The 17,178-nt window shown below is 42.3% G+C and overlaps 1 protein-coding gene across 1 annotated transcript; it reads left to right on the forward strand.

Annotated features, from left to right (window-relative positions):
- Positions 1–12,988: 12,988 nt before the first annotated feature.
- LOC121246937 (pentatricopeptide repeat-containing protein At2g22410, mitochondrial-like) lies at positions 12,989–15,298 on the forward strand. Its single transcript, XM_041145261.1, has one exon. The coding sequence runs from the start codon at positions 13,147–13,149 to the stop codon at positions 15,142–15,144; it is 1,998 nt and encodes a 665-aa protein (XP_041001195.1). The 5' UTR covers positions 12,989–13,146; the 3' UTR covers positions 15,145–15,298.
- Positions 15,299–17,178: the final 1,880 nt, after the last annotated feature.

A 17,178-nucleotide genomic window follows, 5' to 3' on the forward strand; every position in this document is an offset into this window, starting at 1 on the left:
TATCAAGCACGTTTGAAGCATTCGTGAGACAAGGTTGACGTGACAGAATTACTTTGAAAAGTTGGATTGTCTTCTTTGAAAGGTATATGATCTGCTTTATTCGGTAGAAGTGACAATCAAACTCCATGCAAAATGGAAAAATGAAATATTGCATTGAATTTTAAATTTTGTTATTTTCCGTTATATTTGTTGATGTGATACACTTTAAATTGCAGTCAGATTGATATATAAAATCATTTAAAATATGTTACATGAATATGTAATTAAAAATAAGACAAAAAAAATAATCATTTTAAATAATAAATTATTACTAGCAGTGAGTAGACTCTCCCACTCACTCTCCAAAAACTCAATCCGAGCTTCTACGGTTCTACCATCCTGGTGTTTTCTTCCCCTCAATCTCTCTATTTTTTTTTTCCCTTTGTTTTTTTTTTTTTTTACTTTACTTCAAGCTATTAAAGGTTAGATCTAGAGTTTTTGTTCCACCGACTCACCACATCACCCACATCATTGAAAGCGCCACCCTCTCCTCAACCACCCATGACCCACAAGTAGGCCCCACCAACCAGTGTGTGGCAGTCACACACCACCTCCAAAGCGCATGGCCGCCACACATCACATGATCAGTTCGTTCGGATCTCAACCTCATTTTGACGCCAATTGTTTCTAGTTTGTTGTTTGTTGGCTTTCTAGCCATGTTACGTTTCTTTCATATTTTTTTCTTGCTGTTTTTTCAAAGCCTCTTATCTACTACGCTGAATTGCTGCCTACCATCACCAGACGTATGCCTCCCAAGGAGTCTCTTGGCTCGAGTTCATCTCCCCGCCAAACACCACAGATGTTGGGGAAATTACGGGGATCCAAAGGCTGTTATAGAAATATGATATTGTTGGCGTAGATGGGGCGTGGACCCTATCAATTCTCTCCCTCCATGCCCATCTACCTAGATACTATCCATCCCAGCTATGTCTCTATATAGTTCAAGCATCTCACTTGTAATCACCTTCATCACCATGTCCGCTGGATTTTTTTTCATATGGATATTAACAAGTTTCAATAACTGTTGTTCCATTATTTCGCATATCCAATGATAGCAGATATCAATATGTTTGGTATGTGAATGATACATTGAGTTCTTGCTCAAGTCTAGAGCACTCTGACTGTCACAATGTACCTTGTAATCCTCTTGATTAACCCTCAGTTCTTAGAGAAAAAGCTTCATCTACAACATCTCTTTCCCAGCTTCCATTGCGGCAATGTACTTTGCATCTGTTGTAGATAAAACAACATACTTGTACAATTTAGACTGCATGAGACAGCTCCCTCTACAAAAGTGAAAAGGAACCCCAATGTAGATTTTCTACCATCAAGATCTTCTACCATATCTAAATCAGTATAGCCTTCCAAGACTGGTTTAGCTCCTCTAAAACACAAGCATAACTTCGATGTACCCTTCAGGTACCTGAGAATCTACTTGACTGCTTCCCGATGATCCTTTCCTAGATTTGAAAGGAATTTGCTCCCCATGCCTATAACGTGAGTAATGTCTGATCTTGTACACACCATTGCGTACATCAAGCTTCTTACTGCTGAAGAGTAGGGTACTGCCTCCATTTCTACAATCTCTTTCTTTGAAGAGGGACATGAGCTCTTGCTCAAGTTGAAATGGTTAGCTAGTGGACTATTGACTAGCTTGGCATCTCCCATATTGAAACATTTGACCACCCGTTCAACATATTTTTGTTGTGACAGCCACAACATCTTGGCGTTCTGTCATGAACAATCCTCATGCCCAGAATCTACTGGGTTGTGCCTAAGTCCTTCATGTCAAAGGACTTGCATAGTTCACTCTTTAGTTTTTTAATCATGGACCTATCATCACCAATGATTAACATACTTAAAGAAGGAGTATAACAAGTTTGTTATTCTGGAACCTTCAAACATAGACACACTGATCTGCAACAAGTCTTTTGTAATCATGACTCGCCACGAATGAGTCGAACTTCTTGTACCATTGCCTCGGGGCTTGCTTGAAGCCATAAAGACTCTTCTCAGCTTGCAGACTAAGAGTTCTTTTCCTGAATCTTCAAACCCTTCTGGTTGCCTCATGTAGATTTCCTCCTCCAGATCTCCATGGAGAAAGGCTGTCTTCACATCCATCTATCCGAGTTCCAAATTCAAGCTGGCTTCCAATCCGAGTATGACTTGAATTGGCGTCATCTTCACCACCGGTGAAAATATCTCATCAAATTCGATTCCTTTCTTCTGTTGGAATCCTTTGACAACTAATCTGGCCTTGTGCTTCACCAGCTTTCCTTGACCATTTTTCTTCAGTTTGAACACCCATTTGTTCTTCAGGGCTTTCTTTCTTTTGGGAAGCTTCACCAACTCATAAGTCTGATTTTTTTGCAAAGAACTCATTTCTTCTTGCATAGCCTGATTTATAGGCTTCTATCAACATGAGTTTGAACTTCCTAGAAGCTCTCTAGCTCCCCCTCATCAGTAAGAAGAATATAGTCTTATTTCGGATATCTCTTTGACGAAATCAATAGGCGGCCTCTTGCCGATCTTCTTGGTTGAGCTTCATCAACCAAAAGAGATTCCTCACCATCTACCTGTGGTGGTATTCCAGCTTTGGTGAAGAGTGTTCTTGCTCCCTTGCCACCCTGAGCTTCTTCTTCTCCTTCTGGATCTTGATCTTGTATATTCTCATTATTTGTGGGGAACTATAATGGTGCAGGATTTGGAATATAGGAACTAAGCTCTATTAACGTTAAGGAAGCTTTAGTACCTATATGTTGGTTTTCATGGAACACAAAGTTCCCACTTCTGACAATTTTTCATCTCTATATTCAACGAAGATACATAGAGTTAACTTGACATCAAGCTTTTATCTCAGCTCCTTGGATATGTGTACACTCATAGATGAGAGTAAGAGACATATTTTCCAGACCAAACATTCTCTAGAACTTCAAATTTCAGTGGTTCTGAAGGTGATATGTTGATTAAGTAACAGACAGCACGAAAAACTTCATCCCATATTAGCTTTGGTAACTTGGCCATACTAAGCATGCATGTTGTTCTTTTCATCTGGTCCGATTCATTCGCTCGGCTACACCATTGTGATGTGGGCTATGTAGGGCCATCTTCTCTTGTCGAATACTGAGATCAGTGCAATATGCAGCGAAATTTTTTGAAATATATTCTCTTCTATTGTCCTTTCATAGGCACTTCAATATCTTGCTTGTCTCTTTTTCCACCATAGCATGGAAATTCCTGAAGTGCTCGAAGACTCGATTCTTTGTTCTCAAAACATGTACACAGACCTTTCGTGAATCATCATCAATAAATGTCACGAAATATTTGTTACCTCCGTATTAAGGGTGCAAATCAGTCGGTCTGATCTGGTTTAGTCTAGTCCTGCCGTGGACCAAACATTTTTTGTCCATCATTTTTTCCAGATTGGACCAAACCGAACACCCTTAGGGACCGAACCGAACTGGTAGCTATTGGTCCAATCCGGTCTTGTCAGTCCATTTAGTCCAGCCTAATTATTTTTGTCCTCTTTTTTCTTTTTCTAAATCAATTAATAAAAAAATTGTATTTAAAATACTAAATTAAACTAAGTGACTTATTAATGTGGATTATGTAACAAACTCAATAAAAAATATTTTATATGGTCCATGATAATAAATTAGATGAAAATTACATTATCAATTTATCTAATTACTATATAATTAACTAATTGATATTATATATTAGTTAATTGATAGAATATTAACAAGTATTAATAACATATTTAAAATTTAATATTGTTAGTTGTACAATTATTATATAAATAATATATATAAAATATATTTTTACTTTTCACTCGGTCCGGTTCGAGGTGGAAAAACCCTGGACCGTGGACCAGACCGAAATCTTTCTGTCCTCTACAACATGGACCGAGACCAATCGATCTTAGTCTCGGTCCGGTGCGGTCCGAACCGAAACGGTCAGTCCGGATTGATCGTTTATCACCCCTACTCCCAATGACTCTTCTTTCATGGGACCACATACATCAGAGTGTACCAGACTCAACAATGCTGATCTCTTCTTGGTAGATGAATTAAACAAAACTCTGTGTTGTTTTCTAAACAAACAATAATCACAAGGGTTTAACATAGTACCTTTGACAACTTTGATGAGTGCCTTCTTCACAAGAGTATCCAACCGTTTCTCACCCATGAGTCCGAGTCTTTTGTGCCACAGATTCGGTGATGCCTCGGCTTCCATTGCATTGAGGCTATCAGAACCAATCTTTACATGGGTTTTGTACAATGTACCGCAAATGTGTCATCGAGCGACAACTATGGCACCTTGTGACAGCTTCCAAGTGCCATTACTGAAGTAATTTAAGTTGAAAGTTAAAGAAGTGTCGAGCATCCTTTAACACCATGGTGCAACCAATGTTGGTTTTGATCTACACATTGCCAACTCCTACGATCTTTGAGGAACTAGTATTCCCCATCTTCACCTTACCAAAGTCTCTAGTTTTGTACATTGTGAAGAACTCACTATGGGAAGTAGTGTGGTATGATGTTGTTGTGTCTACCACCCACTCAATATTGTGGCTTGCAACGTGCAGATACGTGTTGTCATTACTGAAGAGTACTGCGACATCTCCAGAAAGTGACAACATTTCACTATCTTCTTTCTTCAGCTTGTTGCTTTGACCTTGCCCTTCAGAAACTTGTGGCAACTTTTCCTCATGTGGCATTCTCTACCACAATGGTAACACTTTAAGTTACCCTTCTGATGGTTCCTGTTATCGTTGGACCTTTCACGTGTAAGAGACTACCCTCTGTTTCTGCCTCCACTTCTACATCTGTCATTACCCTGAAACCTATCTCTACTCTCAGTGATGAGGGCATGAGATCGATTCATGCCCGCTTCCTTTCTTCTGGCCTCTTCATTGAACAAGGCATCATTGACCATCGTCATGGTAAGTTTGCCATCTGGAGTAGAGTTACTCAGGAAGACCACTAGAGTCACCTAACTGTCTGCTAATGAGCTGGGAAGTAGCAGGGCTTGTTCTTCATTGCCAAGATTCAACTTGACAGACCTAAGCTGGTTAACTAAGTTTTGAAACTTGCTAGTGTGCTCGAAAACAAAGGTGTCACTCTTCAACTTCAACTTAACAAGTTGTCTCATCAAGATGGCCTTGTTTTAAGCAGTCTTGACTTGATACATATCCTCCAACTTTTTTCGAGGGTATATGCATCCATCTCTTGGGCCACATGGTGGAAGACACTATAGTCAATCCATTGTCTGATTTGACTGATAGTCTTCGAGTGCATCGTTTTTCCATACCTGATCCGTAACTTCATCTAACTTCTTCCCTTCATTCTCTAAGGGGCCAGATAGATCTTTACAGTTCAAGAGATCCTCTGTCCGAGGACTCAAAAAATTGTAGTTTTAAATAGTCAGTTATATCATGGCATTGATGTTGAATCCTCCACGAACTTAGACTGATTCTAAGTTTAAAATGCAAGTACAGGATATTCGAGGTGAAATTGTGCAAAATGGATAGCACGATTGTGTCCAAAACAACTAATTTTGTTGGGAACGAGTTTTGTTTTGTCAAAATCAGCCTCAACACGGTTATGGGACGCATTAACGATGCGTAGGCGCGTGAGTCACACGTGCCTTATACTACTGGTGCGCGTCAGGGAGTGTGGGCACGTGCATCTAACGTGCCTTCAAACTTCAACGCGAATGGAGTTGGGTGGATCTCATCTTATTCTTCCTCAGCAAGTCGCATGCAATGTGTGACGAGAGTGGGCTTACTCGTCTTCCTTCAAGCGGGGTGTAGGGGCGCATGCGGCGTCTATTTAGCCTTTGGTCTACATCGTTTTTCTTGTCTCGATGAGACAAACACTATGGTATGCTCAAATTTGCAAACTGAGCAACATACTAGAATCAAGTTTTCTAAAAACACTCCTCCCAACAATCTCTCTCAAACCACTTGTTAAGAAAATCACACAGCGGAGATTTAGAGGCTATATCAGAGAGATATGACACTTGCATAGTGGAATTCAACACACACACACAGTGACACTAAGTATTTAATGTAGTTCAGCAACTGCCTATGTCCACAGAGAAAAGTTTTACTAACAAATAGTGAAACACAAAAAATATTAAAGAGGAGGATCACAATCTACTCAACTCAAGTCTCTTATTTTCTCTGAGCTCACCCTAGCTCTCTTTTTCTCTTCTGCTCTTCTTGGTGTGATTGAGGCTCTCAGCGAGAGCCTCAATTTATAGTAGCAAATGTGTGAAGGCTTCGATGGAAGGTGTGAATGCTTGCCAACAAATTGGCAACTTCTGTTGCAAAATTCGGTCGCCCAACATATTAAGTAGGCGGTTGCTAGGGTAGATAGGGCGTGGACCCCATCACAAATTGTCAGATAGGAGTTACATTCATATACTCTATTATCCAACAATACGAGAGAGAAGATTGTCAAAGACCATCACAAATACAAACAATTGCAATGCACACTCTAATGCTGGTTGATTCTCATTCAGCCCGACAAAATTGCCTGGAATTGGGCATTTTGTCACGGGTGCCTAGGCAAGGCCTTAAAGAGGTGGATAAAGGTTTGCTATACAAGGAAGGAAGTAACGAGAATAACGGTCGAGAAGAAGGAAAGGGAATTGAAAGTTAATCAAACGATGAGTTTTGTAAATAAGAGGGGAAAGCGTTTTATGTTTGAGAGCGTGCATTTTATGTGGGGTGTTCCTTAATGAAACAATTCATTTTGTAATAATAATAGGGACTTTGTTGTGTTTTGATTGTATTAGGTTGTGTTTTGGTAAAAAACGAGGCATTTTGTAACTTTGTTAGTTCAACTTTATGAGTTTATAAGCAAAGGAAGAACACTTTTATGGGGTTGTTGATTATTCTTGAAGTTGATTCTTGGAGGTTGAGAATTACTCGAAAATTCTCCACAAGATTTACAATGGAATCTTGATCAATTCATTCTTGATTCTCTGTGTTTAGTATTTGCTTTTGGGCTTGGTTTATAGTGTTGAATCTTGCAGAAGTGCAGCAGGTTCTTTACACTTTTGTACCGAGTTGAGCCAGGCCTGGCTTGACCCACTTCACCGCAACAGTGGCTTGTAACTTGAAGAGTTAGGAAGTGAAAGGAAGGAGGCCCAGGCCGGCCGTAGGAGAGAGGAGCAAGCAACATACTCTTAGACATGTCGCATTAATAAGGACAATGTTAGTCGAGATCCTATACCCGACAGAATTAGTTGCATTAAATGGGACGTCGAATGGCCCGCACCAGAGGTTGAGGTCGTGTCCCTAACAGGTACAACCACATTAAATACGATGACATGCTATCCAAAAATAGAGTGATCATTATGAAAGAAGGAAAGCCAGAGACCTTTCTAGAGATAAGGGTATAAATAAGATAATTCTGATCAAGGAAAATGTTAATCACTATCACAAAACTCTTAGCTCTGTTTCTCTTTGGCATTAGAGGTGCCACAGACACACCCAACCACCATCTTTTACTCTTTTGCAGGAGCTTGATGGCATTCGGAGTTGGTGGCTACCAAACACGCCTTAACAGTTGGCGTTGTTTGTGGGATTCAATAATTGTTTTGGTCCAATAGCATCAGCGTTCCTTTCGTATGCCATCCAAGACGGGTTCTTGTTGAGCAGGAAGTTACATCGATAGACAAGGAGGGAAGATTTGTACAAATGGAAGAACACATGAAGAGAGTGGCCTCAAATATGGATGCCTTCCAATGGGAGAATGAGACGCTGAAGTAGAGAAATGCTTAGTTCATAGAAGGTGCAAAACCAAGTAGGACTGAACAGATGGAAGGTGTCACAAAATGCTACACAGCCTAATGGGAAAAGACGAGGAAATGGCAAAGAGAATAGGGGGATCATCCTCTGTGGACTAACTGCTTAGTAGCACATACCTCCCTTACATGCCAAAGTGATGGTCGTCTCACTTTTGCTCAAGTTCAAGGCTCCCCAAGTAGAGATGTACAATGGGTACAAAGACCTTATCGAACATTTGGAAACATTTAAGACCCACATGACGCTACATGATTTCTGCTAAGAAATTGCGTGCCGAGCATTTGTGTCGAGCATTCGTCCTGACACTAAAAGACTTAGTCCGGGCATGATTCAGAGCCTTGTAGCTAGGTACCATCGGCAACTTTAAAGAGCTAGGCCAACAATTGTTAATGCAGCTCATGGCTAGCAGAAAGAGGAGGGCGACCAGCCACCTATCTCTTCACTATAAAATAGCGGAAGGATGAGAGTTTGAAGATATATTTGCACCGGTTCAATAAAGAGTGCATAACCATGGATTATCAAGACGAGAAACTCATGCCAGTGGTGCTCTTGGGCTACATCTGACCCCGAAGCCCCTTCATGGCAGAAATGCTACGAAGAATCTAGCCACCATGCAGGTAGATCACTGAGCCAGTGACTTAGTCAACGTCGAAGATACCCTCAAAACCCTTATTACCTCGTGTGGCACAGAAGTAGAGCAACTGATGAGCAATTTCAAGCGGTGTGCCAACACAAAAATCCACGACAAAGAACCCAAGGAAAGGAACATGAGAGAAAAAGTGATGGCGATACCACCCCACAGAAAGTGCACTCAAACATGAAAGTGCAACTGCAGGATGAGAAGCGCTTGTGAGGTGGCAACGACTGCGGTGAGAGAGCTTTTAGTTACTACACCATTCACAACATGAAGGGCCACCGAACCAAATATTGTCATCACCTAAGGAAGAAGATAGAAGAGATCTGAGAAAAGGTTCAAGAAGAAATGCTTAGACATCTGGGTGCCCACTGCTTGTCATTGCCTAGACGAACAATGAGGGAAAGGAAAGAACTAAGGCGGGAAGATCGCTGAAGTGAGAGCCCGAGAAGGAATAGAAATGATGCCAATGGGTGAGATCCATTAATGGAAAAGTTTTGTTTAATGATGCCGACTGCAAATGGGTGATCTACCTGCATGATGACGCTCTATTAGTAACGATGTTGGTGGCCAATTTCACTACTAAAATGATATCAATAGACAACAACAGCTCGACCAACATCCTATTCTTGGAGGCCTTCATCAAAATGAGTATCAACTAGGATCGACTACAACCATCCATCCCTCACGCTACTAAGTGGATTCTCTAACAAGGTGGTATAGCCGTTGGATTCCATGATCCTGCTTGTATTTTTCAAGATGGAAGACTCACATCAACCACTATGGTGGACTTCCTCATAGTCAAGGCCCACTCCTCGTATAATGTCATAATCGGGCAACCAATGCTGAATAGTTTAAAGATGGTGACATTGACATATCGTTTAAAGATGAAGTTCCCAACGGAGGCCGGTGTAGGGGTGATATGCGACGAACAGGTAGCGACGAGAGAATGTTATGTGCAGGAATTGAATGGTGAGAAGTGCGGTGGCCCCTCAACTAAGTAGTTGAGGGGCTAGAAACTGGCTTCCTTAACTAAAGTCATCCAAAGCTTGGCCAAAGGTCAACCAAGCAAAGGCCCGACTGGGCGGGATGCATCGGGAATGAGAATTAGTTCCTTCTTTTGTTCGATGGCTCCTTATGCAAAGAACAATTGATAAATTAAATGAAAGGTATATATACATGTGTATATTTATATGTGTGTAAACGTTGAATGTTACAGCGCACCCCAACGATTATAGAAGTGAGCACCTCTCCCAAGTGTCTCAGTCTCTCCTTGTCACCGAGAGTGGTCGAGTCCATCTCTCACCTGGCTATCTAAGCCAATGCTCCGCGCTCGCACCCTGACAATTATAGGAGGGAACACCTCTCCCAAGTGTTCCAGCCTCTGCTCGCCATCAAGCGCAGTCAAGTCCATCTCCCCATAAGTATTTAAGCCAATGTTCATTCTCGCACCCCAGTGATTATAGGAGGGAACACCTTTTCAAAGTATCTCAGTCTCTCCTTGCCACCTAGAGCGGTCAAGTCCATCTTCCACCTGGCTATCTAAGCTGATACTCTGTGCTCGTACCCTGACAATTATAAGAGGGAACAACTCTCCCAAGAGTGGGAGAGAAAACAGAAAACTATATACACTCAAGGGTGGGAAGTTGGCACAGAGAAGACATTAGGCATTAAATCTCGGCCTTGGGACTCGAGGGAATCGAAATCTTCCCTGTCGGGGGCAAATGTGCCCAGATCCAAAGTCTCGGGATCGTTTGAGGCTTCACTGCCATATGCCCCCTCATCTTCTCCAGTCCTCGGGTGTACTCGGGCTCCAAGCATGATTATAAAGCCACTTGGACGCTACTAATTGGGAAGAGAGCTTGGCGAGTTTCCTATTGACGATGGTGAGCTTGACCCCCAATTCCCTCACTCATTCCTCATAGGACCTCATCTCCTTCTTGAGCCGCGAGTGGGACTAGCCTAGCTCCACGTACAAGTCCCCTTTGCTTTGTCTTTGTCCCTATGGAGCGCAACGTTCTTCACTGCAAGTGCCTCTTTCTCAAACTAAAACTCCCCAATACACTTCTCCATGTCTCGGCAGGCTGGAAGCTAATGAGGTGACATACCCCAGGTAGCACTCTTGAGCCTCCCCCAAGAGAAGTGTCTGCCTCTGCTCCAAGTGCTTCCCCTTTTCTGTGGCCCTGACTTTGGACTAGTGGTAAGATGCTTCTTGCCTCAACTCCTCTATACCCTTTTAGAGGTTAGATGTTTCCCTACGGAGGTGACCAAAGATCTCCAAAAAGAATGTGTTGCAGGCCTCGAATTTGGCAAAGGCCTTCTAGGCATTCTCCTTCACGAACCGAAGCCTGAACATTTCGTGGAAGGCCCGCTCACTGAGACTATACCAAGCTTGGGCCTCGTTCTCTACCTGAGCCCAGCCATCCACAACCCATGCCACAGGAGATCAAATCCCTACCAAATGAAACCAGTCATACTGCAAAAAAAAAAAAAAAAAAAAAAAAAAAAACCTACTATTACAAATTAAAGAGGAAACAAAAAACCCTACCGGAGAAAAGATGCACCTGAGTTGATCAGACGCCTCCCGTATGGCCTCGACCTTTACTCCATCTACCCTAGCCCTAACGGGCGAGACGTGGAAGGGCCCTACCCACCTTGAGGCGTTGAGCACATCAGTGGCCCAAAGAAAAAGGGTCGGGAGTCGTCAGACGCTCGCTATGTCGAGGTCCCCTTGAGATTGGGCTTGTTGACCTCCCCAACCCCCAATTGCGAAAAAGGACTAATACGCGCAGAATCTACTTGTAGTCGGAGAGGCATCTTACTTTATAGACTCCCTGGTTGAGGGTTGAGGAAGAGGAAACTCAAAACCCATCTACACAGCATCATGGGGTCTTCACAAGAAAGGCCCTTGGGGGCAGCAAGCTCGAGAGGTGCCTTGCTGTCAAAGGATATAGCACAGTTAGGGCCCAAAGGGCGTAAGTCGTCATCAACGTCGCTTCGAATAGTCCCCTCCATCTGTCGAGAAGGATCCTTGGGAATCATCGAACCCCCTGGAAAGTAGCATCATATGCAGTGGGGGCAACATTGATCTCCTCAAAGCGCTCCACAACAGTGGGCTCCTTGGGGCATGCCTGGTGTCAAGTGCTGCAGGGCCTCGAGGAATGACACCTCTAACTTTTCAACATATTGGTCAGGACCAACCGCCACCTCTTGGTCACCCCACAGAGTGGAAGGAATGTCGAAGTCAGCATTGAGATCCTCTTGAACGGGGGCAACCTCCTCATCCCCCTAGCAAGGCTTCTTCTCCACCCCCTAACGGGGCATCAAAAGGCCTTTTCAAGCCTTGAAGAGCAAGGGGCTCCCTCAAGAAATGGTGGCCCATCACATGAGACCAATCTGGCGCCATTAAGAACCGGTTGATGTTAGCTCCGGTCAAGAGAGCGTCAATCCAAACCTCCTCCTAGTGCCCCTGGACCTAAAATTACACCAATTATATGCGAGCCCAGTTTCGCTCATAAAGGTTCACCATGATCTTCCAGTCGTCGAGGACGATCCCCCAATCGAATTGAAGGGGAAACTCCTAAGTGGAGGCTTCATTGGTCAGAAAGTCTCATCCCCATCCCTCAAAGTGAGCGAGTTGGAATTTAGGACGGGAATAGAAACTGCAAATGTTTCCCTCCAAAGCTCAAACTGCGTGGGTAAACAAGAACTCCAGGGCAGTCAAGTCCGGATACTCCTCCCTAGCGGCCTCTAGGACCATGCACCAAGGCACACAACACGACGTTAAGATCCTCCAGGCGTTGGGATGTATCTTAGCTGAGGCCATGCCTAAGCTATCTAGTACGTCACAGACAGGGCAGCAAAATGGAACCTCAATCTGTACGAAAAAAGTGTCGACGTGAAGAGCAACCTTCTTGACATTGCCCTTTGGGTCGACAGCCCCTCGACGAGGCTGTGGGACCTCCATGATGATAGGATCCGAGACTTCGTACGTATTGCAAAGCATACTCAGAGCCGCAAGGTCCACCAACCATAGCTGTCATAGAACGAAAGCTCATGATAGGAGGAAGATTTGGGTCCCTTCTAGGACTCACCACGACTAGATGAGCTCTTGGGAGCCATTGAATGTAGATCTAAGGAGTGAAGAAGAGGAAAGGATCTAGGTCGAAAAAAAGGGTGTCGATTGAGAAACTCAAAAACTGGAAACAGGTGAAGGACCGTTTGAATAACAAGATGAGGATTTAATAAGGGGGAAGTCGAATATTCAGAAGCCCCAACAGAAAGTTGACAGGACGTGTAGACATGACCGTTGCGTATGTTCCTAAGATGTGGGAATACACAATGACAATTGAATTTAAGTGGGAGAATGGAAACGTGCTAAGGCGATAAAATTTTCGTCACGCCCACGTGGCAAAAATTTGTTGGGTAACTGAAAAGGGTGTTTGTACACTTATGCCTTGTAAATTTGTATAACTTAATGTTACCCTATGGTCTACAGATTCATTGAACTTTGCAGCACATTGGGAGGGCTAATCCATTCTTACCAACTTAACCAAAACGGCAAAGTTTTCCTGCATGTCCCACAAATTTTCAAAGAACTGATACGGTTGGCATCAACTCCGTTTCAGAAGTCCTAACCCAATGCCCAGGTATCATGTTCTGCACTCTGAAATACTCGACCGTTGGTTCCCGCCTTAAGAATTCTTTGTTCCATTTCCACTCTCGACCCACCACTTTCACCCACAGATTCAAGTCCCCCATTCACCAAAACCTCCACCACCTCCTAGAGAAATGCTCATCCATGAGAGAACTCAAGCTAATCCATGCCCAAATCATCCTCCATGGCCTAACCAACGAGAACCTCACACTGGGAAAGTTAGTTTCTTTCTGCGCCATCGCCGACACCGGAGATCTCGAATATGCACGGCTCGTATTCAACAAAGCCCCAGAACCCAATAAGTTTATGTACAATAGTTTGATAAGGGGTTACTCAAATGGTGATGACCCGATGGAGGCAATTTCGCTCTACCGCAAAATGATTGGTTCGGGCCTTTCGCCAAACGAGTTTACCCTTCCCTTTGTTCTCAAGGCCTGTGCTCGAAAGTTGGCGTGTTGGGTAGCTGTGGTTGTTCATGGTCAAGCCATTAAATTCGGAACTGGTTTCCACGTTTGTGTGCAAAATGCCCTTATCAGTGTGTATGTTGTTTGTGGGTCGATTGGGTGTGCCCGGAAAATGTTTGACGGTATTTCGGAAAGGACTTTAGTCTCGTGGAATTTGATGATTGGTGGTTATTCGAAAATGGGTTTTTCCAAGGAAGCTTTTTTATTGTTTCAGGAGATGAGAGAATTAGGGGTGGAGCCTGACGAGTTCACCTTAGTTAGTTTACTTTCTCTTTGTTCACAAGTTTGTGATTTGGATTTTGGAAGATTTTTGCATCTTTACATTGAAATTACTGGAATTGAGATTGATCTAATCGTGAGAAATGCTCTTCTGGATATGTACGCTAAGTGTGGGCATTTGCATGCCGCGAAAATGGTTTTCGACCGAATGCCTAATAAAAATGTGGTCTCTTGGACTTCCATTGTTACTGCATATGCTAAACATGGCCTCACTTTATCTGCTCAGAAAATCTTTGATAACATGCCAGTGAAAAATGTGGTTTCTTGGAATTCAATGATTTCGTCTTATGTCAGAGAAGGCCGTTGCAGGGAAGCTTTGGATCTTTATCTCAACATGTGTGATTTGAGGGTGGTGCCGGATGAGGCTACCTTAGTTAGCATACTCTCAGCCTGTAGCCAAATTGGTGATCTGGTCATGGGAAAGAAAATCCATAATTACATATGCAGTAACAGTTCAATACATGGGGTCACTCTATATAACTCCCTCATAGACATGTATGCAAAGTGTGGTGCCCCTAGAATTGCCTTGGATATCTTTTACAAGATTCCAGAAAAGAATACAGTGTCCTGGAATGCTATTATTGGGGCCCTGGCACTCCATGGTCGTGGCCCAGAAGCTATAGACCTCTTTGAAAAGATGCAAGCATGTGGAGTTCGGCCTGATGAGATCACTTTCACTGCATTGCTTTCTGCTTGTAGTCACAGTGGTCTTATTGACTTGGGGAGACATTATTTTCACAAAATGAGTTCCATTTACGGGCTATCACATGAAATTGAGCACTATGCTTGCATGGTTGATCTTCTTGGGAGAGGAGGGCTCTTAGAAGAAGCAATTAGGCTGATAGGAGGAATGCAAATGAAGCCGGATGTTGTTGTTTGGTGTGCCTTGCTCGGTGCTTGTAGGACCTATGGTAATATAGAGGTTGGGAGGCAAATCCTAAAGCAGCTTTTGGTGATGGAGCCATATAACTCGGGGCTTTACGTGCTTCTCTCAAACATATACTGTGAAGCTGAAAGATGGGAAGATGTGAAGAAGATAAGGAAACTAATGGATGACTGTGGGATCCAAAAGTGTAGAGCAATTAGCCTCATCGAGATTGATGGTTGTGTTCAGGAATTTCTGGTTGACGACAAAAGACATGAAATTTGGAGCAGTATACACTCCATGCTTGATCAATTAACACAACATTTGAAGTTTTCAGGATATTCATGCAATATTTCAAGTGCATATTTGGATGTAGATGAAATATAGCCCCGTGCCCATTTTTGAGTTGTACTAATAAGCTGTGAGAAAGTAACTTGAAACACTAGGATTATATCTTTATTCTTTCCCTTCTATTCTTTGTAAAACATCACAACAGTTTTCCTTCTAATTATAAAATCAGGAAAGAGTACGTGTATGAACATGCAATTATTAAAGAGTTTCTATTTCACAGTGCAGATTTCTACCTTTAGTTCATACAGTTTAGCCATTAGCTGATGATTAATCAAGGCAGCTTCCATCATTACAGAATTGAGGTCTTCTTGTCACGACGATGTAGACTGACCCATCATTCTATAGGTCAATACTAAAAACAATTGCAAAAGTTTCAATCTAGAACATATTTTAAAAATTCTTTATTCAAAATTTCATTCCACTTCCAAAAAACTCAATTAAAAAAAATTTCTTAAAACTTCTCTCACATTCCTAAAATGTTTCCTATCCAAAAAGAGTTTTGTTAGGTACCCAGGTCCTTGTACTCGGACTCTCACATGTGAACGATGATTCTAGTGAAAATCCAGTGAGTAGTAACAACTTGTGAAGATCATGTTATAGATGAAAGGTCAGCTGAAATCATGTACTTGTAATTAGTTTAGGCTAATTTGTATCTTTGTATTAAACTCATTGTCCATTACATGTATATGATACATTCAAGTATAAATAGCAAAGGTTCTCTGGCTTGATTTTTCATTCAAGCTTATTTCATTTTAAATCTTTCATGGTATCAGAGCAACCAAAAAATAATTCCTTGATCCTACCAATCAATATGGCCTCCTCTACAACCTCCTTTGTATTACCAGGAATCACCCACCACATCTCCACCAAATTGCATGGCACAAATTATCTAAACTGAGTTTCTCAGTTCATTCCCATTCTTAGAAGCCATGAACTTATGGGCATTATTGATGGCACCGAGCCATGCCCTCCCAAGTTCATCGTTGATGACAATGGAAATATAACTGATGTGATTAATCCCAGCTATTCTATATGGCAAAAGAAGGATCAATACCTTCTTGAATGGGTTACAACCACATTGTCTAACAATGTCCTCTCCTCCATTTATAGACTTGGAACATCAAGACAAGTAAGGACCTTACTTTCTTCCCATTTTGCATCACAATCTTGTTCACGAATTGCCTATTTAAAAAGCCAGTTGCAGTCTTTACAGCAAGGCTCTCGCTCCTGCTCAGAGTATCTCAGTCAAGCCAAATCCTGGGCTAACCAACTCACAGTTGTTGGGAAGAATATAGAAGATGATGATCTCATATCATACGTCTTATGAGGCCTGAACCCAGCATACACTGCATTTATCACCTCCTTCAACTTTGCATTTCGTGATTCAACCTTCTCATTTGAAGACTTTCAGGCAAAACTACTTAATTACGAGATAATGCAAGGAAATACATTTACTCCAAGCAGCTGTGAATCGAGGAATTTTGCCTTATATTCTCACAAGCCAAAGCAATATAATCAGAAGGGAAAGAACTCTGGTCATAACAAAAACTACTAAACAACAAAGCTAGTAGTAACTCATATCAGTAACATCAGAGGTGAATGGATGGCCAGAGCAACTCCAAGAACCAAACCTCTTTTACTGGAACTTCTGCCGAAGCACGATGTCAAATCTGTTGGAAGATGGGACACCAAGCCCTTGACTACTTCCACCGCATAAAATTTGCCTAGCAGGGGAGGATCCACCCACGCAACTGGCAGCAATGGTTACTAGAAAAAACACTGCTCAAAACTCATCAGATGAACAAACATGGTATGCTAACAGTGGAGCCAACAACTATGTCATATCTGCTCTTGAGAATCTGAAAATTCAAGACTCTTACAAAGGTGATGAAGAAGTGGCAATAGGTAATGGTGATGATCTGTCCATAGCTCATACAAATTCCAGTACCCTCGGTAATTCCAATAATTCTTTCCAAATGAAAAAATCTTACAATGCCCCACTGTTGTTGGAAACTTACTAATCCATACAAAGTTTTGTGTTGATAATCATTGTTGGATCATTTTGACTGA

This window comes from Juglans microcarpa x Juglans regia, chromosome 1S, assembly GCF_004785595.1.
Source record: "Juglans microcarpa x Juglans regia isolate MS1-56 chromosome 1S, Jm3101_v1.0, whole genome shotgun sequence".
Taxonomy (NCBI): domain Eukaryota; kingdom Viridiplantae; phylum Streptophyta; class Magnoliopsida; order Fagales; family Juglandaceae; genus Juglans; species Juglans microcarpa x Juglans regia.